The following is a 27,227-nucleotide window of genomic DNA, read 5'->3' as shown; positions in this document are numbered from 1 at the left end:
CAGAGTTTTACTGTCTGTGAGTTACTTCCTAATTTCTCTGTGTAGGTTCTCAGTCATCCACATCATGGTAGTCTGAGGAGCTTAAAAGAAAGAAGTTGTTGTACTTTCTGCTTCTGCTTAATTTGCACCATTGAAGTAAAGTATCGACTGGCTTATATATTATTAGTTGGAGCAGATGAAGGGGTCAGTAGCAGAAGTGCTCTGCTCAAGAACTTCATTATACTACCTTGATTACTTTAGTGTACAATATGGGCAACTGTGGCTCAGGGGGTTGGGAATCGCATCTGTAACCGGAAGGTCGCCGGTTCGATCCCTGGGCTCTCTGACCTGGTCGTTGTGTCCCTGGGCAAGACACTTTACCCTACTTGCCTACTGGTGTTGGCCAGAGGGGCCGATGACGCTTCTGTCAGTCTGCCCCAGGGCAGCTGTGGCTACAACTGTAGCTGCCTCCACCAGTGTATGAATGTGAGAGTGAATGAATAGTGGAAATCAGAATACTTTATTGATCCCTGGGGGAAATTATTTTTTGTTACAGTGCTCCATTTTAAACCAACATTAAGACAAGACAGACAATACGCTAACTAAGAATAGTACAATATATACATATATATACATACATACATAAGTCACGGTCGGTCACGCTGGTTGGCGCATGCGCACTAATTGTAAAGCGCTTTGAGGGTCTCGAAAAGCGCTATATAAATGCAACCCATTATTATTATTATTATTAATATGCTGAGATGGAGTATTTTTTCCAATAAAGTCATTTTAGCATAAACACACAGGAAACCTGGGGCCGGTCAGCAGTACTTCTTTTGTTTATTGGTCATGTAAAATATAATCAAGTGACTAACGACAGTACAGTGCGCTGTGCATATGGAGGTTGAAGAGAATTTGGTGCAAACTTATTAAAAGTTTGTCCTTGACCAATAAAAAACAGATTACCTGGCTATTTTCATAGCAGTTATTTTGACATTCAGCATGAAGAGAGATGTAATAATTAATATTTGTTATGGTCATGTTCAATTCAGGTGGGCATAGCTGCTGGTGTTGCACTTAATGGAATGGGACCATAATTACCTTTATCTTAAATATACACTGTAATTATACCCTATGAAGGGTCTGAATAAGTGTGAAGAAGATCTATTCAGCTTCTAATTTGATTCATCTAAATAAACATAAACAACGTGTATTTTATGTATTGTTTTGCTGTGACAGTCCTGCAGGGACAGAGCCCCGGTCAATTTATTTTCATCAAACAGGCAAAATTAAACTGTTCATTGAATGGTCCCATCTACATCCCAGCTACATTAGTAAAAGTTACTGCAAAGTCTATTGATGCATACTCAATCATCTAGGTAAGAAAATCCCAGAAGGCTGATTTTATTCAAGTCCAAATCCAAGTTTTAAAAGAAAAAAAAAAATGCATTTACCCTTCTTTTTAGGGGACCAAGACGAGATGATTTGGCATCTGGCGCCTGGTAGGACAGCCACAGTCCTGTTGCCACATGCATGATGAAGCACACAGAGTCTCCGTACTTGATCTCTGGCACGCCCATGCCATCAATGTCCCTCTTTGGGCCAGTATCTCCCTTTTCCTGTAGCAGGAACATACACAGATTAGCAAAGAGAGTCAGACAGAAATAAAATCACTCTCACACACACACACACACACACACACACACACACACACACACGGGCATGCATATATATAAGCCTGGAAATGTGACAAATGAAGATGTATTGTGATTAGATGGTAATCAGAGATGCCGATTGCGGAGAATGCATTCATTGGCCTGCCAGGAGGTTGCTGCCGGCCTCATTAGCTCTGCTACATTTCTGGCACAGCAGAGATGGAGCGATGCCACTGATTGCAGTCGACAGCAAGTAGCGAGAAACATATTAAAGCCAATGTTCAACATGGCAAAGCTTTGACCTTTCCAGATACAGGAAATAGCAGGCGCAGGGGGTGTGGATAAGGGATGGAGAATAAGAGGGTTATTAAACAATCTATATTCTTCTAAAGAAACATGAGTTCTAAGTAAGAGCAATGTTTTGCTGCATTGCCAGGAGTACGATAGAAAAAGACTTTGAAGTGATGTGAGTCAGAGGGATTTTTACACTGCATCCACTGGGGATAAAGGGATATCCATGGGAACAAATGGAGCTCTGTGAAGGTGACTCAGTGTGCACTTTATGTGGTTGTAGCGATTTTAACATAGGATAATAATTATGGATTGTTCACATATAAAAACAGTAAATCCCCCCCCCCAAAAAAGGCTGGATCTCTTCAGGTAAGGGAGGTTCAGCACAAAAATACATCTAAATTTAGTCTTTTCTCCTATTGGGTGTGGTTTAAAAAATAAAATAAAATAAATCACAGCTCAACAGAATTAGCCGTCCTTGACCACTGTCTGCTCTCCCTGTTCCTTCCCATATCTGAACTGAATTGAATGCATCCAATTGAATGTGCCCCAATGAGTGAGATGTGAGGCAAGGTCTTCAGTCTCAAACTGAAATCGTTTCGGTCGTGATATCGAGGATTTGATTCGCTCGCCCAACCAGCCGAGACCAGTTTGTGATGAGGTGCTGGTCTCCAACAGAGCTGTAGAAATCACATCCACACTGTTTCACCTTAGCTGAGGCATACAGCCTCTACACGGAGAGAAAGACGAATAGGAAAAAAAAATGCTAAACAGGCTGAGAGAGAGAAAAAGATAAGGAGTGAAGTCTTGGAGCTTTAAGAAGAAAGGTTGCCTGCCCAAAATCCTGTGCAGTAGAGCATATAAGAACAATCAAAGCTTTCAAAAACACACACACACACACACACACACACCATCTTTGTGCATGTTCTTATTTGTATCTTAGCTCCTTCCTGCGCCTTTGTTTTTTTCTCCATAAATCGTGTAGCTCTGGTCTATAATGGTCAGCCAATGTGACATAAGAGGAGAGGACCTTCATTTCAATTAAGGTATAAGAAGAACGGTGAAACCTTTCGTATTTTAATTACTGAGCGATCTGCATATATTCAAACAACAGCATAGCCCAAGGTGCCCTCCGTACCCTGACATGGAGAATAAAAGTATATTTCTTCTTTTCTGTAAAGGGGCCAGGCACAGAGGCAACCTGGCAAACTCTCATTATGTTTTGAAGATCTGTCTTCGCCTGCAGCGCCCAACCTATGCACCTTTTTGCTCATCCTAGCTGAAACAGATAACAGTGAGCAGCCTCAACCAGGTAGAAAGCATCGCATTTGAATGTCAACTGTCAAATATCAGAAGAAAAGCTACAAATGGCGCGGCGACGTCAGAGTCGTACAGACGCACATTATCTCAACATGGAGCAACTCTGATAAGGTGAATAAAAGCCGTGGGAATTTTAATCATGATATCAGGGATTAGACTTGTGAACTGAATGGCATTAATTTTAAGTTGCCTAATGCTGCACTGAATGCAAAATGAAAACAATTCATGAGAGATGCATAAAGAATAGTCATAGTAGGAGGTATGTTTTTATAATCGACGCAGTTCTTTATTTATGCAAATACTGACTAATTTGTAATTATCTGAGTGGGTGCATGTTCGGGAACCTCTTTTTAAAATCATAGCAGCACCTACATTATATTGGTGAGGGGAACAAGCAAAATAGAGAGTATGGGACCTGAGTGTGAGATAATGTATAGTATTTCACATATTTAGGGAAGCCTACAGTACATTATTTTCAGGCTTGGTTACATCTTGCAGAAAATAGTGGGTAAAGTCCATGAATACGCAATGTGTGAATAGAACTGCTCTCGTCTTTTGTGGTCTGTCAGATATGGGATTCAAGGTTCTTACAGTGGTTTGCCCTGAGCTTGCATCAGGTTGACTGAGATAATATGTTGCTTCCTCGGAGGTCCAACTATGTTTTCTTTTCTTTTTCCTTTTTTTGCTTGAGGTATACATGTGTGGTCCTGGTCTATGTGTGTTTACCGGTCAAAAATTGTCTGGCCATTACTTTTTTGATGCAACTTATGTATTGATGAGCAGATGAACTGCTGTTTCCAGTTGTCTCTGGAGGACTCAAACACTGACAAAAGGCTGGGGGTGCATGCTCACCTAGTCGATAAACAATCTGAGGACCACAAAAGAAACAATAGCTACCATGCTATTGCCGACCCAGCAAACACGTCCTTTCAAAATGTCAAATGAAAACGCTGTTGCAAGGGTGCAGTGTTCTATTGATTGAAAATGGTCCCATCATTTGACCACAATGACCAATTTATGGACTATCTTCATTTCAAATACAAAGTGTAAGACCAAGACAAGTGTAAGGCCAGTGGTTATTTAGGAAATAACAGAAAAAATACATAAAATCTGTGAGTACCTTGAATTCTATTAAAAGCAGAAAATAAATAAACTAAAACTTAGATTTATCATGCCTGGAAAAATATTTAAAGAGCAATAGTGGGCACCTAAAAAACACCAATCGCAGGAATATTTTCTAACAACAATCAACAAAGAAATTACAATGTAAAAAACAGTGATTCAGAAAAAGTTTGGAAAAAAGAAATAGGTCCCATAAAGGGGTAACCACATAGGAAGGGATTTGCTCTTTGCAAGTCGCTAACAGTTGATTGCTAGTAGGCATTGCAGACTCTGGTTGCCTAGGTAACCCTCTAATCTATTTACCCCAGTTGCTTCAATCTTTCACCCAGAATTTGAAAAAAAGTTTCAGGATCTGCCCGCTTTGAGTTACTAGAGGGGTTTTTGCCTGTCATGGCTAGAACTCGTCATATGATTTTTTTTTTTAAAGATGTCCACTTGATACATCGCTGTGACTCTTTTTAAAATATTTTAACATAAAAAAAGCAAAGGCCAACCGTGTTGTTTCATGTTTTAAATCTGTTAAACACTGACCTCCTTTAAAAACTGTAATAGTTCACAGTTTAATATCACTCTCAGGAGCCCAGAGAAGTATCTGTGTTTGACCAAACCATGTATTTACCCTAGTTAGGAGTGCCACCACTGGTCTTCTCGTTGCCATGTGGTCTGTTCAACTACTGGCACCTCCCCATCAATTTCTTCTTCCTTCTTCTAGCTATCACCAGCTATCTTTTCTTCCCCTCAGGCAAGTAAATCTGTGTTTCAGACCTATGCACTGTCATCAACACCACAGTCATGTTCTGCTATAATAACGAGGAAAATGTTCATGATCTTTGATACAGACAAAGTATAAGTTAATACACGGTGGCACGGTGGTTAGCACTGTTGCCTCACAGCAAGAAGGTCCTGAGTTCAATTCCACCATCAGGCCGGGGTCTTTCTGTGTGGAGTTTGCATGTTCTCCCCGTGTTTGCGTGGGTTCTCTCCGGGTACTCCGGCTTCCTCCTACCGTCCCAAGACATGCAGCTTGTGGGGATAGGTTAATTGGATAATCCAAATTGCCACTAGGTGTGAATGGTTGTCTGTCTCTATGTGTTAGCCCTGCGACAGACTGGCGACCTGTCAGGGGTGTACCCCGCCTTTTGCCCTATGACAGCTGGGATAGGCTCCAGCGCCCCCCGCGACCCTGAAAAGGATAAGCGGAAGCGAATGGATGGAATATGAATTTCAAAACATATGAAAAAAGTCCTACAGAGCTTGGTGTGAATATGCTACTGAGCATCAATGAAAGATACAGACTCTCAGAACAGAGCTTCATTTTTCTCCTTAGTGCCTGCAACCAACTTGTTTTTATGGAGACGTATTACTAAAACAGAGATTACTAAAGGCTTATACTTGCTGACCTTACACTGAATGTGCAAAACCTGCTTATTAGTTTGAAATACATCTTTACTTCCTCCCAAAGTCATTTAACACTGGCATAGCTGCAGTTGAAAGAATATGTCTTATTATCACTGTAAGAATCTAAAGCAATGAAATCTAAAAGAAAATCTAAGCAATACGTTCTTGTATTTTCATGATCTTTGTGTTCCTGTGTCCAACTTTTTGATTTTGGTGCTTCCTGTGCTCATCTGTTTGTGTCTCACTGCTATCTCTGTGAGTTTATTCACATTCTCTTTTACTTTCTGTCTTGTTTGTATAAGGCTTATGGTTTTCAGTGTTTTTACTTCCCTCCTTTGTTCCATTTTCCACCCTCATTATTGAGTTAAGTCCAAATAAATGTCTTCTAGATAAAATGATGAAATTGCTACACTGTGTTTCCAAACGGTTGAAGCTTACTTTTACTATGATGTCGAAATATTCAGCAAAGAGACGTTGTTTTTAGACATTGTTCAATGGCATAATTCCTGACTCAGGAACAGAAGAAGAGATATTAGCTATATTTGGGGACACTTATCTATATCTGTGACCTTTTAAAGTCTTCACTACATAGTACATATAAATCTAGACAGGCACTGATGTCAACTGAAAGAGACCACAAGGTGGTAAGTAGTTTATCTGAGTAAGCTACTGCATTGTACTTTGGGATAAGCACTGGAGTGCATTGCTTTGTAAGTATATCTCCAGCAGTGAAGACTTATTCTAGTACTCTAGTAGTGCAGAAAACCATTGTTATCCAAGATGCTGTGTGGGAGTTGGCCTTTTGTAATGAAATAGACTGTATAGACAGCTGCTCTTGTTTGCTAATACTGGAGTTTCAGTACTCTGCAATGCTTATGTTAGCCTGTCAGTGATGGTGTATAAAGTGCCAAAATAAGCCACCTTTGTCTTGTAAAGCTAAAACTAAATGAAAACACATACATGCAGTCGCATATAGGCACTACAGTGCCCTTGCAGTTGAGTTCTGCCTTTTTCATTCTTGATGGGCTTAAATTTCACAGCTGTGCCATCCAGATCAGTGTTAAAATGAAATACCTTGTACTGTGGACATAAAATCTCTCAGAAGTGATTTAACCTCCCAGTAATTTATTGGAGTAGCAAAGCACTATATACTGCACATGCTGTCCAGGTCTTTCAGTAAAATTACTGATGTGAAAATGTAATGAATGACATTAGCAGCATTGTCCTGCAATACTAATCCCATTTAAAGACGATGATGGAGGATGGAAAGAAGATTCGGAGACATACTTAACCTCAAATCATAACGCTTTTCGATAAGGAGGCAGTGAAACATTCTAGCAGTGGGTTCATTTCCTTGGTAGGGCTAAAGGTCACTTTATTTATCATCCATATATCTGTAGCTTGGGACATGGAATAGTGGAGCTATTTCAGCAGCCAGGTTTCACAATATTCAGATTTTAACATGCGTTCTAAGGTGCTGGAAGGCAAAAAAGTTAGTTAAACTGAAGTCTATAATTATGAGAATGTATATCACATCAGCTTTTGCAGCGACACTTACCTTGTGGGTATCTTATAATTTGTTGCAGAGTAAATTACAACCCTTTAGAGATAATCAGTGAATCAAGAGAGTTGTGTAATCCTGTCTATGTGTAGCTTCATTGACGTTTTTGCACCCAGGGGTTTTGAGGGGCAGGTGTACTAATGCTGCTGCTACTGCACTCTATGTGATCTCTGCACACACAAAAGTAAAAGTTGTGTTTTTGCTTGGCAGCGGAATAATTTTCTGTAATAACATAGCTCCTTTTATAAAAATGACAAACAAAATATCCAAATCAGAATCAAAAGAGCTGAACTATCTCCAAATGATGAAGCGTTGAAGGTAAATGTGGTCATATGAAAAGAAATCAAAACAAAACTGAAGACAGCTGTTGACTTACTATAGTCGAAGTGCCTGCTGTTGTGAGGAGATTTAATACAGCTACTGTGAAACCTCGAGGGGTAAACATATTCTAGCCTTTATATATTTTTCTTCATTCCTAAAGTCAGTTTTTCCTCTTTGCAAAAATGCAGGAGAATGCTCCAATTCTACACCTGTGTTTGTCTACGTATGTATGCATCATGCTGTCCTATGTGGTGTGTTCTTCAGGGCTCAATGGTTTCGTGATGAATCCTTATGGCCCAGCAGGCATCTGCCTGTATTACAGCTGGGCCAGACTAATGAACTGGACCCAGACACAGTCATAATCAGATTAATGACTATGTTCAGGTATAAAATGACCAAAATCAATGGGGAGAAAGGGAGGTGGAGAGAGAGGGAAGCCAATCCATAGCAAAGGATGATTAGACACTGTGGACAGGCACAGAGCCAAGGTCAGAGACCAGCCAGCCAATTCTAGGTCAGAGGAAGGTACTAAGCCAGGGATCAAAATAAATGTAAAAGGTGGCCCAGTAGTCAGGGGCCTGCAACAGTCTGTGAGCTTGCTGTTGATGCCATACGGAAAATTATTCTTAATGAATGCAGATCACTGATATTTTTGAGAGACACATGAAGACAAAGGTCAGGGCCAATCTTGTCTTGTCTAGTCATATCCCAGAAGGCAGTTTGACTCATGGCATAAACTTTACAAAGGACAGAGATCACAGTGTGACTGACTAAAATTAAATTCTGTTTTTCTTGATTCTGAGCATATGTCAAGCAAAAGCAATGCTTGTAAGGCTGCAGAAATAAAGGCCTGTCTAACTAGAAAGAACTACAGGCATACTAATTTTACTATGCCAACTTTCATTCATGAACTGAAGTAAAAACAGCTTATGGGAAGGTGGGAAAGAAGTCTTTGTTTGTACAGAAGGCAGACTGGCGTTTTTGAAAAAAATAAAAGCAGTAACATTGATCAGAGACTCTGGCCGCTAATGTGAAACTGTCTTTTACGTCACTTGCAGAGCAACAATATAATTACGACTTAAATCCAGAGTAATGGATGTGCCGAGCAGAATCCATGCTGACACCAGCGAGGCTCCGTGGAGGACAGTATAGAGAACAAGCGGCTGTGGTCGGATATTGCAATAAATAAAAATTACTGGCACTTTGGGTGGTAGGCTAGAAGGAAGGGCAGGTTGAAAAGCTGTGTCATAATCAAAGTTAATGATGTCTACGTCATTAATAACAGCAGCCTATACAGATAAGCTGGCAATGTTGTACATAACAAAACTAAGGAGCTTTTGCCTTTCTCTGGCTACATTTTGGTAGCAGCAATGAAAAAAAGAATGGCGGAATGCAAACGTGTTTCTCTTATTGAGAAAAGTAAATACCAGCAGGTGAATTCTTAAAGTCTCTGAGATGCTAACAGATGCTAAACATTTTGCATTGGATATTACACATGGAATATGATCTGTGGATGCTCGGTGTCCAAAATCCCCTGGAGAACTGTAATTTTAATTTATTTGGTTTGGGACACGCTTTGGAAAATCTATTTAAATATTCATTCAGTGAAATACTGTGAAATTTAAAATTGCCAATGGTAATGTTGTACCAAACTTTTTGATGTCCCAGCATGATTTTTTAATAGGTTGTTGATATTGGTATGCTCTTTTTTCCTCCCCCTGCTTTTCAAAGCCCCACGTGCACACATGTAGTCCTTTCCCCATGACCACCACATCACCATCTCACACAAACACACGCAAACACAAACCGTTTCATGTCGCGGGGCACATGCGAGTCTCTTCACAGCAGGCACAAACAGTGCATGGGATAGCGCTTCTCATTCTAATGTATCAGCATGAGACAGATGCCACCCTATTAAAAAAAGGAGTTTTAAAGCACTTTAATACTATGCTTAAATATTGTGACTTTATCATAGCACATTAAAATATTACAGAAATATACTTTTATGTTCACACAGCAGCATTTCTTAAAGGTGGATTTTCTCATTTGGTTTGCTGAAACTAAATCATGCTTTGATAAATACATGTTTGTTGTCTGACATGGTATAAAATTCATATGAGAAAGTGTGTGAAATTGATGAAACTATTTAGATGCAACAAGCAAATTTGGACTGACCTTGTCTTAGTGATATAGCACTTGGCCTTGACCTTCATAGAGTTACCCATGCTTTGCAGTATAATGCAAGCTCAAACCGTCAAGCATGCTGTCTCTTTAACTGTGTACAGAATACAATCTTTCCCCTTTAGCACACGGGATCCAAAGATGTCCAGATATTAATGTGTCAGACCAGAAGACAGTTTTCTACTTCATTTGAAGACATCTTAGCATTTTTGCTTTTTCTCTTATGTTTTATGTTTGTAGGATTAACCTGTGTTTACTGCCAATCACAAGTGTTCCAGTGATTTCCACTGGTGGACATTTGGGACCAGAAGCTCATGGCCGTTAAGTATAGTTTTTCAGAATAAAAAAAGATTTTTTTCCATTTAGAAACGCTTATAACTGTTGTGTGATGTTTCACCAAGATGAAACCTCTGGTGCAACAAGTAGGATGACTTTCTGCAATCAAAGATTTGCTTTGCAACTTAACTCAAGCGGCACATCCTTCCCCTGATTCCCATGAACGTGGTTCTGTCCTTTTGTCATAGCTCACATACATATACAATCAGACATGCTATTTACATGTTTCTCCAGCTGATTAGATCATTTGAAAAACAACATACATATTGCTTTACTGTTGTCGAGTGGATAAGGCTATAATTTTGCTTATTGAATGAAACTATGGAGCTCTACTTCTTCAAAAGGTACAACGCAGACAGTCTTTATCAAAGTGTTGTGGTGCATAAAACAACCAGGAAAAGAGGAGGAAATGTTCGAAGAAATGCTTAAATTACCAGGGCATGCTCATTTCCCTACACTGATGTGGGGGTTTTCTTTTTTCAGATGTGACTCAATTATCTGTGATTTTCGGATTATGGATGTACTACTCAGGATTTACAAACAGGAAATTTTAATTACAACAATGATGCAAAGACAGATTTTCTCATTGTTTGCCGTAATGGTTGGTTAGGTGGATGAACTCATTAAACATTTCCTCTATAATTAGCAAGATGCTGACAATCCAATTTAAGAAGGATAATAATGAATTAACACTTCAGGTCCCAGCCAAAGTCTGCTGACAAAAGGTTTGAGTTTTGCAGTTGAAATACCTTTGGATCATGAGTGATGCTCTTCGTTACCTTAATTTACAGTCTGCAATCATAATATGCATGGCCTTGAAAGTATTTTGGAAGACATGCTATAAAAAACATAGAGAATATATTAGATACACTCAATTGATAATTTTTCTATAATATGAGACTCGAATTCCACCACATCCTAAATGTGCTCTATTGGACTGAGATCTGATAACTGTGGAGGCCATGTGAGTACAGTGAACTCTTTGTTCTGTTCAAGAAAGCAGTTTGAGATGATGTTTTATCCCGCTGGAAGCAGCGATTAGAAGATTAACACTGTGGCCACAAAGGGATGGAGATGTTCAGCAACAACACTCAGGTAGGCTGTGGTGTATAAATGATGCTTAGTTGGTACTAAGAGTCCAAAGCGTAGTGAGAAAATATCCCCCACAACATTACATCTCCACGAGCCGCCTGAACTGTTGATACAAGGCAGGATGGATCCATACTTTCATCTCGTTTACTCCAAATTCTGATCCTGTCACCTGAATGCAGCAGAAATTGAGACTCGTCAGACTAGGGAACATTTTCCAATCTTCTACTGACAAATGCCGGTGAGCCCGTGCAAACTGTAGTGCTAGTTTTCTGTTCTTAGATGACAGGAGTGGCACCTCATATGGTCTTCTGCTGCTGTAGCCCAAGTATTTTCAGGTTTGATGTGTTGTGCAATCAGACATACTCTTCTGCATTCCTTTGCTGTAGCAAGTGGTTATTTGCAATTGGGTTGCATTTCTATCAGCTCGAAGCGCCCTAAACATTCTCCTCTGACTTTTGACATCAACAAGGCATTTTTACTCTGAGAACTGCCATTCACTGCATACCCTATAGAGGGATGTGTGGGAAAATCCCAGTAGATCAGCAGTTTCTGAAATGCTCAGACCAGCCTGTCTGGCACCAACAACCATGCCACGTTCAAACCCCTTAAATCACTTTTCTTCTCCATTCTGATGCTCAGTTTGATCTTCATTAGGTCATGTTGACCATGTTTTATATGCCTAACTGAGTTTATACCACATTATTGGCTGATTAGATATTTGCGTTGACAAACAACTGATATACCTAATGAAGAGACCGGCATAACCCTTTTACTCATGACTTCTTGCAGGTTATTGGTATAGATGTGGATAGCTTGACCACAACAAGCTGCTGCTCTCATCACACATTCAGAATGGGTCATCCATTGAGTGGTAGTCAAAGATTGCCAAAAGTCTCCTTAGTTATGCTCACTACACAGTAGGACTTATGAATAAAACACACCAAGATCAATAAATTATTGACTATGTGTCATCAAGTAAGGACATCTCCATTGAAAAACTCATAAAAATCGACGCCGTGGTGCAATGTATGCAGACAAAATCCATTAACTTTATGTGGTCAGTAATCAGAAGAATTATTATCCTGACACAATGTTAATGCTACTGTGGCACAATGGATGTAAAAACAAAGAAATCATCTTTGCAGTGAACTAATCGTTGCAAACATATAAAGGCACAATTTTAGACTTTAAGTAGAAGATGGGTTTATTGGTCTGAATATGTCTTTCCACTCCATGTCTATGTAAGTGTCATACAATATTCAGAATAAATACAGCTTGTGAAGCAGTAATTTTCTGTGCTTTCAAAAAAACCCAAACAGCTACATCTCAAATATGTAATAACAAGTGCACATTTCCATGCAGATAGATTCGAATTAGAAAAAGATATTTAAAAATGCTCGCACCATCACTTTACCTGTGTCTGCACTCAGAAGTTAAATAGTGAAGTGGTTCTGGCTGTCTATTTCTGAAGAGCAGTGAAGCTATGGGCCTATTTTCTGTCTTTTCCTGACAGCCCTGTGATGTGTACAAATCCCCCATTCCTCAACTGGGAAATCAGCCTTACTACAGCCCCGTCACAAACAATCAGCACTCATTACCCAACACGTAGCACTACATTCTACCCCATTTACCTGCACTGTCTAGGGTGTGTGCTTGTGTCTGTGCAGGCTTGGCGCGCACAGCTTAGGATCATTTTGTTTGTGCAAAATGAATTGTGAGCACTCTCAGCGAATTGCTGCTAGCTGCATAGATTTCAGTCGTTAACTCGGTGAATGAGCTCTATTGTCATTGCATGTTGATGTTACCTAGGCCTTCTGACCTTGTACTGAGTAGAGCAACTGTCAAATTTAGAGAGGTGCTTTTATTGGTTTGTGCCCCAACACTGAGCACTCAACCAATTACCTCCCTGTCAGACATAAACATGTATGCCATGTTGCTACTCTCTGTGTATGCCTCTTTGAAGGACACGATGATCACAACCAACCTTGTGTCAGGGAAAGGGCCATTCCATGAATTGAGTGTAATTGGCGAGGAGAGCTGCGAGCTAGTTGCTCTGTGCGTAAGCAGATTACAGGCTGGCATAGCTGAGACCCCCTCAGGGCGGCACAACATGGCTGTTGGTACGTGGTGTGTAAAACAAGTATGTCACTCATGAATTATACATGGGAGAATGCCCAGCCATGAAATTGGGAGACTAGAGAAAACAAGGGAATATGAGCAGGTGAAAATAAGGGAAAAGCTGAAAGAAGCACAGAGCGGGACCTTACTTCCTGACAATTAAACAGTAAACAGATGTAGTCATTCACCAGCAAGCCAGCAGGAATTTGCTGAAAGCAGTGAGCCCCAGTGTTTCTCCCATTTTGTATTGTTCACAACACACTGTCACTGTTTTGTGTACTAACCCTCTTGCTAACAATGAGCTTTCTTGCGTAGCGCCTAAATTATTCCTTATCGTTTTTGCCAAAGAAAGGTTTTCTCGTGCAAGCTTTTGTTCTCCCTTGCAAGTGTGTCATCTTTAGGATTAGTCCCTTTCATCATTTTAAATAGTCCCTTTTGGACAATTAAGCTTTCCACAAAACACTATGCTTCACTGTTCATTAAATGAGAATTACACAGTTGTCTATACATAAGCCAGATTATTATTTGGCACATAGGCTAAAACTTTTACAGAGCAGTTTTGTACAAATATTTCACGCGCGTATACTATGCGTGAAAATTGATTTTCCTAATATCAGACTTGTTTGCTGATAGCATAATAATGACTGACGCTAAAGCATGAAACATAGGGAGGCATATAAAAAATACAAAAAAGCAACAAAACAAAACATAAAAGTAAGTACAAAATTGCTACATGCCAACCGGGGAAACTAAGCAAAAGGCTGAGATTGCTGACCAAAAAAAATGCAAAAATGGCCAGAAGCAAAATACTGGCAGGCTACCTAACTATTGTTGGAATGCTGCAATGGCTGACACACAAAGACAATCAAGCAAAGAGTGACTGTGGAAAAATACAAGCACAGGAGAGCTAATGAGGTGAGTGCGAGCAACTGAGTGAGGCAGCAGGGCAGGTAGAAAAAGGGGGCTGATAATAACAGAAGAGTTATGCCATAGGCGACTCTGCCTACCTTGGCTGTGCGTGACAATTGCAGAACATCTTTCTTTTTCATTTTGGGAGCAGTGTTAACAGGTTAGAGCAGCTACAAAGCCTGCGTGACATGAACAGCTCGAGCTACACTCTGCTGTAGTGCGCCATTCAGAGTTTTTTTCATTTTTAACAGCTGTCAGCAAAAATAGGCAGGAAACAGTCTATTGATGGTCATATTGCCAGAAACATTGCATGACTGACACTTTTCACTTGGCTTCAGCACGGATGACATGTATAAATACGTCACAGGCTCACAATGATTGCACATTACTGAATGGACACTACAGAAGGAAAGTAATGTCGGCTATAATGATAGTAATTAAAACGGAACATTAGGTCAAGTGCTGTGTTTTCTAGTTCACTGCTAAAGCACTGAGCTGACCGTGCTTTAGCAGTAAACCCAGTGGCGTGGACCTGCACAGGCATGGGAGCCACAGCAGTTTACCATGCTATCTGTCACACATAGGTGAGTTAAGCAGTGTGGCAGGCACCTTAGGGTTTGCTCACAACTGAGGTAAATCAGATCTTTTTTCCCCCTCACAAACACATCTACAAGACTTCCTCTCTACTGTGATATGCAATCAGATTGAACTTGTGTGTGCAGATGTTAGCAGCCTATCTGCACGTGTTGCTGCTGTAACCCTGTAGGTGTTGGTAACTACATGCTGGTGATGCAGTTTCATAAGGCAGAGGCACAAAACAAAGCAGTCGCGCTGTCAAGCTGGGGTACAGCAGCCAACCTGTTCAGCTTCTGTAGATGGACTGCTGCTCTTCATGTTGGCTTCACTAACATGCTGCTGGTAGCAGCATGGATTCTGTTCAGCATGTCCAATACTTTGTATTTGATGCCGTCAGTGTGTTTTGTTGAAGCAAAAAGACACTCTGAAATCTGATTCCAGGAGCTGAGCATCCAGTCTGAGAGTCTTCATTCGAAACCCATTTGGAGTTGAATTTCAAAACACTCCCAAAGGTGGTCTGGATCTGATTTGCAAAAACACATTTTATGTATATGTATGTGTCATTTTTGTTCTTCAGATGTTATAAATTTAATCTGAATCCAATCTGGATATTCCAAAACAGATTTTGGCTGTAAACTAGACCTTAGTGAATAAGCACAGCGCAGCAATAGAATAAATGAATGATTCTCTGCTAAATATTCCTGGTGGGGATTTTTTTTTTATACCATGGCTGTTTATTGTATCATTGTTTTAAAAAAGGCTAGTGTCTTTGGCTTTGCATATTTCAAATAATGAATGAAAGCTTTGAGAAATTACCCATTAAACCCCACAAGTAAAACATCTAGGGATCATTTCCTTTGCAAATATTTCTTACCATACTGAAACCAAGAGCCTCTTGAGAACATGGTGAAAGCATTTATTATTGGCACATTCACATCAGATCAGTGTTTACAAAGTACAGTATGAACCTTTTCACTTAAGTGATTCAATGATATAAGCATGTGTTGGCCTCAGTGATTACATTTTAAATACAAAGTTTCTATACTAGAAGCATGATTTTGTAGATTTGTCCTCACTGACTTGCATGTGTCTTGTCATGAACCAAAGACTCAAACCAAGCAAAGCCCCCAACTCCCACTAAGCTGACCCACATGAGATTATAACATTAAGGGATTAAAGCACATATTCAGATGTGTGGGTCGGTAAATGTTGCTAACAAAATGTCTGGCTAGAGATGGGCTGATCGATCCAAACGTGGGTAACCTATACCTATACCAATGCTGGTATTGGTATTTGATCGATGACAGCACGTATTTCACAGTATTTGCAGTATTTTACAGCACTACTTCTGGCATTATTACGTCTTCAGAGAGAACACGATGTCAAATATAGTTGTGCTTCATTTAATATGTTATTAAACATCTTATTTAAGGGACATGCAGTATGGACATAGCCTTCTCAGTATAATGCTTTAGAATTTATTAAAGTGAATTCTGCAAAAATAAAGTACAATACTAAATGGGGATTCTTGGGTATTGAGAAGAACATACAGCATCTGTTTACTTCTTATTCATCGCTGTTGCAAATGAAAACGGTTTATCTTCATCACATTTTATACCAAAATTACAAGATGGCTGCGCTGCAGGACCCAAGCAGCAGTACATTAGCCCACTGAGAGTGTCACAGTTAATAATGACGCTCATTTCAAGACACATGACAAAACAAAACAAAATCAGCACGCAAAAAAGCCCAGCCTCTGATCGAGACTGTCCACTGCCAAATGAGCATTGCCAGTGCAGCTTTAGCAATTCAAATCACCTCTCTCCTGTGCTTTGCATTAGGATTGGGCAGAGAGAAAAACCTTGATAATGGTTTTCATTTACCCCCCAGCCAGACTAATCACACTGCCACTGGTTCCACTCACTGCTCTGGCTGACTCATTGGAATACTGCAACCCTGCACTGTAGGTGGCAGTGGAGCAGGTTGATACCCCAGCATCAACCCGTGTGCCAGAGCCAGTTTTCAGCACACAACCTCAGAGCAATAACGCAGAGAATTTGTCACAGCATATAAAAAAAGAACACTCACACATTTGGGTAGGTTTATGTTTGGAAGTGAATTTGAACACCAGTGTGTGCAAACTCATCACCAGGGGACAAATGCATAAAAACATGCGCCCACACAAATCCATGCATATGCTGGTAACCCACACACAGAAACATGTATTTAATGCATTTAGAGAGGAAGAATGCACATTAAGAATGTGTGCATCTCATGCATACTTCAGACCGTGAACACGAGAGTTAGGAGACTGCATTTCTGAGGGAGAAATGAAAAAGTAATGGGGAAAAACTAAATCTAATATGCAATGAAGTCCTTGTAGGCAGCTAGTTATTTTCACTGAGTGAATGAATATTTTGCAGTCTAATATTACTACTACTAATAAGAATAATTTTATGTGCAGCACATCTTATCTTTTTACGTGTTTTGGTTATCCATATTGCTGTTTTTCAGTGTTTTTGCTTTTGATCCTTTTTTTAGTTTAATCATGTAGCTTTTTTTTAAACTTCAGCCATGATTTTATAATATTTATTATATTTTCTTATTCATATTCAGCATCTTTCACTTCTTTAATGGCAGTTATTGATATAGAATATATATATATATATATATATATATATATATATATATATATATATATATATATATATATATATATATATATGTATGTATAAAAAAAAACACCCAGCACGCCCCTGCGGGCGGTTTATCCTTCAAGCTCGGGTCCTCTACCAGAGGCCTGGGAGCTTGAGGGTCCTGCGCAGTATCTTAGCTGTTCCCAGGACTGCGCTCTTCTGGACAGAGATCTCCGATGTTGTTCCCGGGATCTGCTGGAGCCACTCGCCTATCTTGGGAGTCACCGCACCTAGTGCTCCGATTACCACGGGGACCACCGTTACCTTCACCCTCCACATCCTCTCGAGCTCTTCTCTGAGCCCTTGGTATTTCTCCAGCTTCTCGTGTTCCTTCTTCCTGATATTGCTGTCATTCGGAACCGCTACATCCATCACTACGGCCGTCTTCTTCTGTTTGTCTACCACCACTATGTCCGGTTGGTTAGCCACCACCATTTTGTCCGTCTGTATCTGGAAGTCCCACAGGATCTTAGCTCGGTCATTCTCCACCACCCTTGGGGGCATCTCCCATTTTGACCTCGGGACTTCCAGGTTATACTCGACACAGATGTTCCTGTACACTATGCCGGCCACTTGGTTATGGCGTTCCATGTATGCCTTGCCTGCTAGCATCTTGCACCCTGCTGTTATGTGCTGGATTGTCTCTGGGGCATCTTTACACAGCCTGCACCTGGGGTCTTGCCTGGTGTGATAGACCCCATATATATATATATAAAAAACACCCAGCACGCCCCTGCGGGCGGTTTATCCTTCAAGCTCGGGTCCTCTACCAGAGGCCTGGGAGCTTGAGGGTCCTGCGCAGTATCTTAGCTGTTCCCAGGACTGCGCTCTTCTGGACAGAGATCTCCGATGTTTTTCCCGGGATCTGCTGGAGCCACTCGCCTAGCTTGGGAGTCACCGCACCTAGTGCTCCGATTACCACGGGGACCACCGTTACCTTCACCCTCCACATCCTCTCGAGCTCTTCTCTGAGCCCTTATATATATATATATATATATATATATATATATATATATATATACTGGATATCCAGCATCCACTATAATTCTGTTTGGACTGTGAGACAACTCACGTAAGTGGAGGGAGAACATGCAAATTCCACACAGAGGGCCTAGCTGGCTGGCATTTTCAAACCTACAAGGCAATGGAGCTATGAATATGAGAGCTGTGCAAATTGTGAATTAATTTATGGGCTTATATGAATATACAGTCAGTCAAAGAAGGTTTGTGAAGTTCCATTTTACAGCCTAAGCATACACATTTTAGCTACAGCTGTGTTTGTTTTACGACGCCAACACTGGCTTGTCTTAGAACACGCAATATCAAGTTAACAGCTAATGCTAATGAGGAGGGGAAATAGCTATCTAAATGTCATGGTCCTGGGTCTTTGACTCTGAATTTGGATGTTTTTGCAAATTTGAATTCTTGCTTTGAAGTAGGCCTTCTGTTTACTTCTTAGGTTGTTTACTCTTATATTTGATTTTCATGTTATTTCTGTTTTAATGCATGTTACCTGCCAGTTTGGGGTCTTGTTTAACCTACCTCTCGACTCATTTGTGGACTTTGGCTTCCTACCTTAATAAAAAGGTCCTGGTTTGCCTGCAAGCCCTGCATTTGAGTAAATAAACATTTACTCAGCTGTTTTTTTCAGCTGTGAAGCAAAGTAAAGCCAACTCTATGGGGACTGATGCATTTTACAGTTGGCCTTAATTGGCAACTGCAGTTTTGGCCCTTCAGCCGTGGCTTCATTTTCCAGCCCTGGAGATTACTGCTTGGTATGAATATGGATCACTGGAATCCGTATGTGTAGTGCAGTGATATAGGTGAAACCTAGCTATTTCAAATACACTAACTATACTTATTAACACACATTATCTGTGCTAGTGACATTCGACATGCACTATGCATATGTGAATGTAATCAGATCTGCTGATTTATCTTAACAGCAACCGTGCAGTTCCTGCAGGTGATACAGGAACAGCCAAGAGCCCTCGCAGGTGGCCTTCTCCACCAGGCTTTCCACGATTAATCATTCAGAGCTGAGGGTTCTATTTGTGGAGATTGTGTCCATTTGCTACCTGGTTGAATAACTGAATAAGTCAACACTAACAACGAGAGGGAATTTGTTCTTTGCTTAGCTGTTTCTCAGAATAACTCTCCTGAGGATGAAATTGAGATGATGAGAAAGGGAGAGGAAATGGAAAAGCCAAATGCATGCTGACACTGTGCAATACCATCGATAAAATAATAAAGGCCTAACACTAAGGTCATGCTTTATTTAGAGTAAAAGCCTCTAGTGTTTTTGTTACCTGAAAGAACTAATAATAAAACCTTTCAATGTCCATATCTGACTCAGTCTTCTCCCTGTATCTCCATCATAACATCAAGTAAAGTCCTCTAAACTGCATTCGCTAATATTGAATTAAAGCAATGAAAGTCTCCCCTGCAGCTTCCCTTCTGCACAAGGTACAAAGAATCAGATAATTAAGGAAGTGTTTGCAGAGGTGCATAAACTACATGTACAAGGAAAAGGGGAAAAAATATCAAATGCGATAAAAAAGAAGAAAGAATCACTGATCTCTCACCGTGGCGATACAATTATATGTAATTTTATGGTGATGGACAGCTCAGTATTTATGACCAGGAAATTATAAGTGCAACAAAAATGAAGAACGCATTACTGTTGTTATTGTTAGCTGTGATGGTTGATTAGATGCTTGATCTTATTCTGTAGCACTTCAGTGTTTAATTAGCTAGTTGCTAACACTCTTGTATAAAGTGAATGACAATGAATTAGCATCTTTTGTCCCAGGTAATATCAACCAATGTTGGTTAAAAATCTGAAAATTAAAAAAGTTTTAGAGCCTTTATCTTTGTATTGAAAGGCTTAAACATATATTAATTCTTCATGAAAATAAAAAATGTCTGACCGATTAAACTAAAGGTGAATTCAAAATGCTTTTCTCTGTGTTGCTCTTGGTGTCTCAAACATTTAATGTGTGAGGTTGTGTAACGCTGCTCGACAAAAGAAACTCTGTGTTAAATCATACAGTCACTCTACACAGTTCACATATCTTTGCATTCCGTACATACAACATGTCTGTCTGTGTGTGTTTGCTCCATCTGCTTCAATGCTACTTCACTCCACAGCCACTGATGTGCTCTGTCAGAGAGCAGCAACACGGGTCTCTAACCTGTCACACTGTGGCAGGGCATTGTGTGATGATAAGAGTGTGCTGAAGACACTCAGAATCCACTGGGGTGATCAAGTGGTGCATAGGTCCAGCAAGTCTACCACAAATTTGTCTTAGGCTGTGGCACAGGCTGTCACAGGCTTATGTTTACTCACATTTTATTTATTTTTTTTATTTTTCTGCAGATTTTCATTTCACTGGTTTTACATACACTGACCTCGCTTAAGCGTCGCTCACTGGATTCAGTCAGATTCAAGAAGCGCCATTTATCCATGCATATCCCTATCCATTATTATCTTAAAGTTTGTATGTGTCAAAATGCCTTTTTGCTGTTTGTTTTAGATAAGACTGCTTTAGACTTGGCTTTTGGCTCAGATTTTTACCCTTTGAAGAGATTTATGCACCTTAATAATGTCTCATGAAAACTGGTTGATGGATAAATGTAGTTTGGATTTCTTTTACTACCTGTCCTTGGTCTTTAAAACATCAAAAATGAAAGCCTGACAGTCACAGGTGTGAGGCTTGGAAATGAGTCAACAACAAACTGTGTTGGCCTTCACAGTTCTGTAGGGTGCAGACTCTGGGTCCGTAATCTTTAAAGCCCTTGAGTCTAATGAAAGAACTACATCAGAGGGAAAATATGGGAAATAAATAAATAATTATGAAAACATTCAACATAAAACAGGCAAAAGAAAGGCCAGTTATTTCAGTGTTGGCCTTGAGCTAAAACCAGTCCCATTTAAGCTATTGTGCAAAATGTGCGGTGTCATGTCTCGGCTGTGTGCAGGCAAGAGAAGGACCCAAATGGAACACTCACCGAGACAAAAGTGAACTCAAAACACTTTTTTATTGCAGGCTTGGAAAGGAAACAAAGAACAAAACTAAACTGGGAAAACTACAACTAACTCATATGTGCAAACACATAGCCCCTCACACAGCTATGCAGGAGCTCACCACACTGACACAGAGAAACACAGGGCTTAAATACACTGGGAAATAACGAGGGGAATGAGACACAGAAGGGGAGCACAGCTGGGAGAAATCGGACATAACGAGACCCAAGGGAAGCGAAACATAATACATTCACGTAGGACACGGACCTTCAAAGTAAAACAGGAAATGTAACTTAGACGCAGACTTGACTAGGGGAGACAGAGCAACTAAGAAACACAGAACAATAACAGGGAGACAGAGGGCAGCTACTAAATACTCAGAAAACTAAAGAGAATACAAGAAAGCCAAACTAAGACACTAGACTAAAGAATAAACTGGGGCAACAAAGAGAACTAAGATCATAATACAAAAACTCAGACACAAGAAACTCAAAACATTGGGTCACCGACCCAGGACCGTGACATGCGGCCACTTGGTGACATTAATGCAGCAGCGCTTCAGGATAGATTTTACATTTCAGGAATAGGAATTTTTCTTCTAAATCATCATCTAACACGGTCATTCTGTCAGGGCAACCCAAGGAACAGTAGGGGTGAGTGGATTCATCCAAACAGTGTCGATACCACCGTGGTACTGGTGTCAGAGTCATAGGATTGATGCTTTAGTGTGTTTCCGTCCTCTAAGTTCAGTACAGGGCTCCTGTTAAACAAAACTAGACACATTTGTTTAAACACAGCTCTCATGCAAGAACACCCCCCACCCCCTTCCTCCTGGATGTATGTATTATTTCATGTCATGTTATGCAAATATTCCACTTTCAATTGTTAGTGGTATTATAACACACTGGAAATGAATGTGAACAACAGCAGCACAGCCATAAAGTGGGAGGCCACATAAAATTACAGAGCAGGGTCAGGAAATGCTGAGGGGCATAGTGTGCTGAGGTTTTTTCACCATTAAATACCACAGAAGCACTGCTATAAGAAAAAAGACTGAAGCATTAATTTAATAAAATATTTAATTATAATCCATCAGATTATCCCATGTCCTAATGATGCTGCTGTGGTATGGATATATTTACCTCATTGACTGAATTAGCTGCAAAAGCTCGATCATTTTGTATTCTATTGAAAATGGGCAGGTTTTCCTGAAAAGTTTTGATAGTTGAGGGCCACTCTGGGAAACTTATTAGTTGTACTTCCTGACCTTGCTCTCTTCACTTGTGCAAAATGCTCATGAACTTGTTGACATCAAGCATGAAATAATTTGTTTTTCAGCAATTGTCTTATGGAGTAGTTCTCGTTGCAACTGCATTTTGAATTATGCTCATGGAGCCAAAGCAAGAAAGTGGTGCTTAAAAAAGAAAGGAGAGAAGAGAGCAGGATGTGTATCATGTCAGGACTTTGCTGAGTGCAAGGACTGAAAGATGAAGTTCTGATCGGCGAGTAGTTAATGTTTCTGTTGCCACTTATATTTTGAAAACACACACTCATGTAGTAGTATGTCACTGTGATATATCTAGAAGCTGGTTCATTGGTTGTCTGATTGATGAATGAGGAATTCTTTAAACGAGTGTCCAGCATTATAGGCATTGTTGTGGTAGCCTGTGACATGCCTATGCTAGCTCGCATCTCTTGTTTGCACCCTGCTATTGCTTCTGTACGCTAGCTTCTCGATGAACCATTCACTCTAATTTCTGTCACCTTTGTGAGCGTGTCTGGGTGGCATTAACAAAGGCAGAAGCTTGGCAAGCTGAGAGGAGAGACAGTTTTTTTGTGTTGTTTGTGAATGCACATTGTGCATAAACCTGTGCTCTTCGATGGGTGACTGATGGGAGACCAGCAGGTAAGACAAACTGCCCTTGGCTCTGCTTTGATTGCTCTGACATCAAGTACAATCTGCACATTATTGTACACATGTGCAGATATAACTAGATAACTAGAGGTAGCAGCATCACGTAAATGACCAAATTACACTGTGTTCAGTGTGGCTTTGTTACTTTCACAAAATTCTAAAAGAAATTCATTAAAAAGATCCATCCCATCCATTCGCTTCCGCTTATCCTTTTCAGGGTCGCGGGGGGCGCTGGAGCCTATCCCAGCTGTCATAGGGCGAAAGGCGGGGTACACCCTGGACAGGTCGCCAGTCTGTCGCAGGGCTAACACACAGGGACAGACAACCATTCACACTCACATTCACACCTAGTGACAATTTGGATTAATCAATTAACCTATCCCCACAAGCTGCATGTCTTTGGACGGTGGGAGGAAGCCGGAGTACCCGGAGAGAACCCACGCAAACACGGGGAGAACATGCAAACTCCACACAGAAAGACCCCGGCCTGATGGTGGAATTGAACTCAGGACCTTCTTGCTGTGCGGCAACAGTGCTAACCACCGTGCCTCATTAAAAAGATGATAAATTTAATTTTTTATGTAAAAAATTACAAATCTTCATCCGTAGATGAGTTCCAATATGGCTGACGAGTAACTTGCTTCTATAAGGAGACATCGATTTCAAATTCCATCATTATCCTAGTTTGATATTGGCTAGGAGTTGGGAAGCAGGCATGCCTCATGTAATGTGGTTCTATATATTGTATAGTACAGTTAACTAAAGCCAAAAAAATCCTCAGAACCAGCAGCAACAAAGGCCAGCTGATCACAGCCTGTAAAAATCTACTGGATATCACAACGGAAAGTTTTATGTGACTTATTTCTAAGTAAGTAATTTCCTCTCGCTGGCACGCTACACTGGAACATCGGGTTCTCCCACTTGCCAAATTCCAATTTAACCCGTGGTGAAGATGTCCAGAGAGAGTGCAGTGGGGAAAAGTTCACGAGACTGTCAGCACTCAGAACAAAATCATGAAACAGCAGATTTTAATTAGGCCAAATTTGTCTCATTCGTGTGTTAAATAGTGGAATGATGTGGGAATAGTGATTAGATGGTAGTTGTTATATTGGTTTGAGACAGGACTGAGATCCTTCTTATACATCATGGCACAATCTGCTCACTTGACTGTGTGTGTGTGTGTGTGTGTGTGTGTGTGTGTGTGTGTGTGTGTGTGTGTGTGTGTGTGTGTGTGTGTGTGTGTGTGTGTGTTTTGTTTGTCTGTTTTTTCCAAGAAAGGAATTTCGTGTTAGATAAGATTAAAGAGCGGTTCAGATGTTTGTTTGAAGTCTTTACATCTCATTAAAATTAATCAGTTGTTATTATCCTTAATAACAGTTTTATTTTAAGTGACAATTACCCTTCAATATTAGTGCCTAATGTTAAAAGTATACACTATATTTATGGGCTTTAAAAATGAGTTTTTACTGTTGTCTCGATCCCCCTTCGCTTACATGCTGTTTTAATAGAACATTATGTTTCTCTCTCCATATATCTTCTATATTTTCTCCTCACACTCCTGCTGGTATGGTGTGTGACAGCTAAACACTGTTGCCAGCACCCCACTGATTTTCATCAAAATGGCGAGCATCGCCAAATCTAAATTCTTGTAAGCAGAGAAAAATAAGTCAGTGTGGGGTGAGCATCAGCCCCTGATAGCTTTCCGTGTGTCTGTCTGCCAGTTTTCTTGAATGGCTGAATCAATATAGCTCATAGTTTAGAAAATAATTATTTGAACACCTGCTGAATTTGTACATTAGCTAGATAGAATAACAACCAAAAATCCAGAAAAAACATTTTTTTAATAGTTAAAACTTTCATGCAATGTGATTTTTTCTGGATTTTTGGTTGATGATCTCCCTTTTTCCATTAAAATAGAGCTGCCATAAAAATGAGAGACTGTTCATTCCTTTGTAAGTGAGCAAACTTACAAATGCAGCAGGGGATCAAGTAATTATTTCTCCCACTGAGCAATCTGCAAAGTTGTTCAATCCACAAATGCAGGCCAAAAACCATCTGGAAGACTATTAACCTGATCAGAATTTCCACTTTTTCTCTGTTGATTTGTGTCAATGCTTGAACAACACTTGAAATTTACAAAACAGTATGTTAAAGCCTTCAAAAATGGTTTGTTACGTGCAACAGTCAACAAGTCAGGTCAGTGCATGTTTATTTATATGGCACATTTAAGCACAACAGACCAAAGTGCTGCACAACATTCAATAAAACAATTAGGATGAAATTAAAAAAACAGTAAGAGAAAACGTTTAAAAGTATAATTAAAAAATAATCATTAACGAATCAAAAATAACTTACACTGTTCACAGAAAGACATGGGGGACAATTAAAAATAAACTGAAAAGGCTGAGAAAAGGTGAGTTTTTAATTGAGATTTGAAAACTGTTAGTTAGTGAGGCTGACAACCTCGAGGGGAGGCTGCTCTGAGTTTCAGAGCTGCAGCGGTGAAGGATGTGATGGATGTGATGCATGTGATAACAGCTTGGATCGCCTTCTTAAGATAATTGAATAAAAAAAGGGTTTAGACTACTGAGCAGTGTTTCTATCAGTTGAATAGCTCAATAGTTTAACGCTATTCCTACACAATTGTTTCCCTGTGTAAGAATAATACACTTAATTGTTAAAAGTGACCAAGCTCGCAGGCATAAGTCACTAATATGAGCATTGTAAAACATATTTATAGTGCTTGAGTGCAAAAGAGTTAGAACAATATGAACACTGTGGGGTCTGCCCAGATAAACACCTAACAGGAGCTGCAGTCTGGCCAAGGCGTGGGAGTGGAAAGGAGAAGACAACAGAATAAAAGAAATGCAGATGATGGTCTCAGCAAACATGGTTACCTTGCTGTGTGGCCATTACTGGATGGCTTTACTGGCATTACATTGAAATGCAAGTTCTCTTTCCTGTAACAGAGTACGGATGAAAACCAAGTCGAGTGTGCATATGTAGAACAAGACTGCAAATACGTTTTTGTGGGGGAGTTACCGCCTTTTCGTGTTTTTGCATGTGTGAGCTGTTTTGAGTAATGTATTAAAGCAGCTGAGAAAAACATTTGATGGATAAGTACATAAAAGCAAGCGAGCAGGTCTAAAAAATTTGCCATTTTTCTCAAGTATTTTCTCCTTAATTTTTGGATGCATTTATTATTATGACGTCTGACAGGGTATTAGGGTAAAGCAGTATCAGGAAGAAAAATGTAGAAAAAGACGAAAAATGAAAGAGAGGAGAAAAAAAGAAATTCATTAGTGTCTAGACACAGTTCTCGAGGATGTGTGTGTCTGTGTGTGTGCATGTGTGCGCCTCCATATTTAGAGAAATCTTCAAGCATCTCTGATTGAATCAGCATGATATCAGATTTGGTGAAAACATGTGGTGTGCTGTCATCCAACATAGAGCTGTCAGTGTGCACCAAGACATGCAGAGTGTGAATTGTGAAGGCGGCCTCATCTCGCCGATGCCCTCCTGTCTCGGTGGACTGCCGCAGGCTCTTTGCTTAATATCGCTGAATCTTTTTTCTATTACACAAAATCTCAATGCAAAAAACCAAATGAGTGAAGGTTTTTACCTCTTACTAAGCCGATACAAGGAACGGGAGTGCGATTTTCTGCCGTAGTCGCAGAGAGACAAGCGTTGGCAAACACAAGGGTTCTACTTATGCTGCTTTTAAACTCTA

The 27,227-nt window shown here is 40.1% G+C and overlaps 1 protein-coding gene across 1 annotated transcript in view; it reads right to left on the bottom strand.

The window, feature by feature from the left end:
- The window catches only part of LOC309694750 (ryanodine receptor 3-like), a gene marked incomplete at its 5' end in the record, with an annotated part of 70,897 nt that overhangs the window by 16,584 nt on the left and 27,086 nt on the right, over positions 1–27,227 (bottom strand). The window contains 2 exons of the mRNA XM_082514958.1: positions 1,434–1,598; positions 2,563–2,655. Coding sequence (XP_082371084.1) covers positions 1,434–1,598; positions 2,563–2,655 — 258 coding nt within the window. The remainder of the gene's footprint in view (positions 1–1,433; positions 1,599–2,562; positions 2,656–27,227) is intronic.

This window comes from Aulonocara stuartgranti (genome assembly GCF_965226115.1).
Source record: "Aulonocara stuartgranti genome assembly, chromosome: 18".
NCBI lineage: Eukaryota > Metazoa > Chordata > Actinopteri > Cichliformes > Cichlidae > Aulonocara > Aulonocara stuartgranti.
This window is presented reverse-complemented; position numbering and strand designations above follow the sequence as displayed.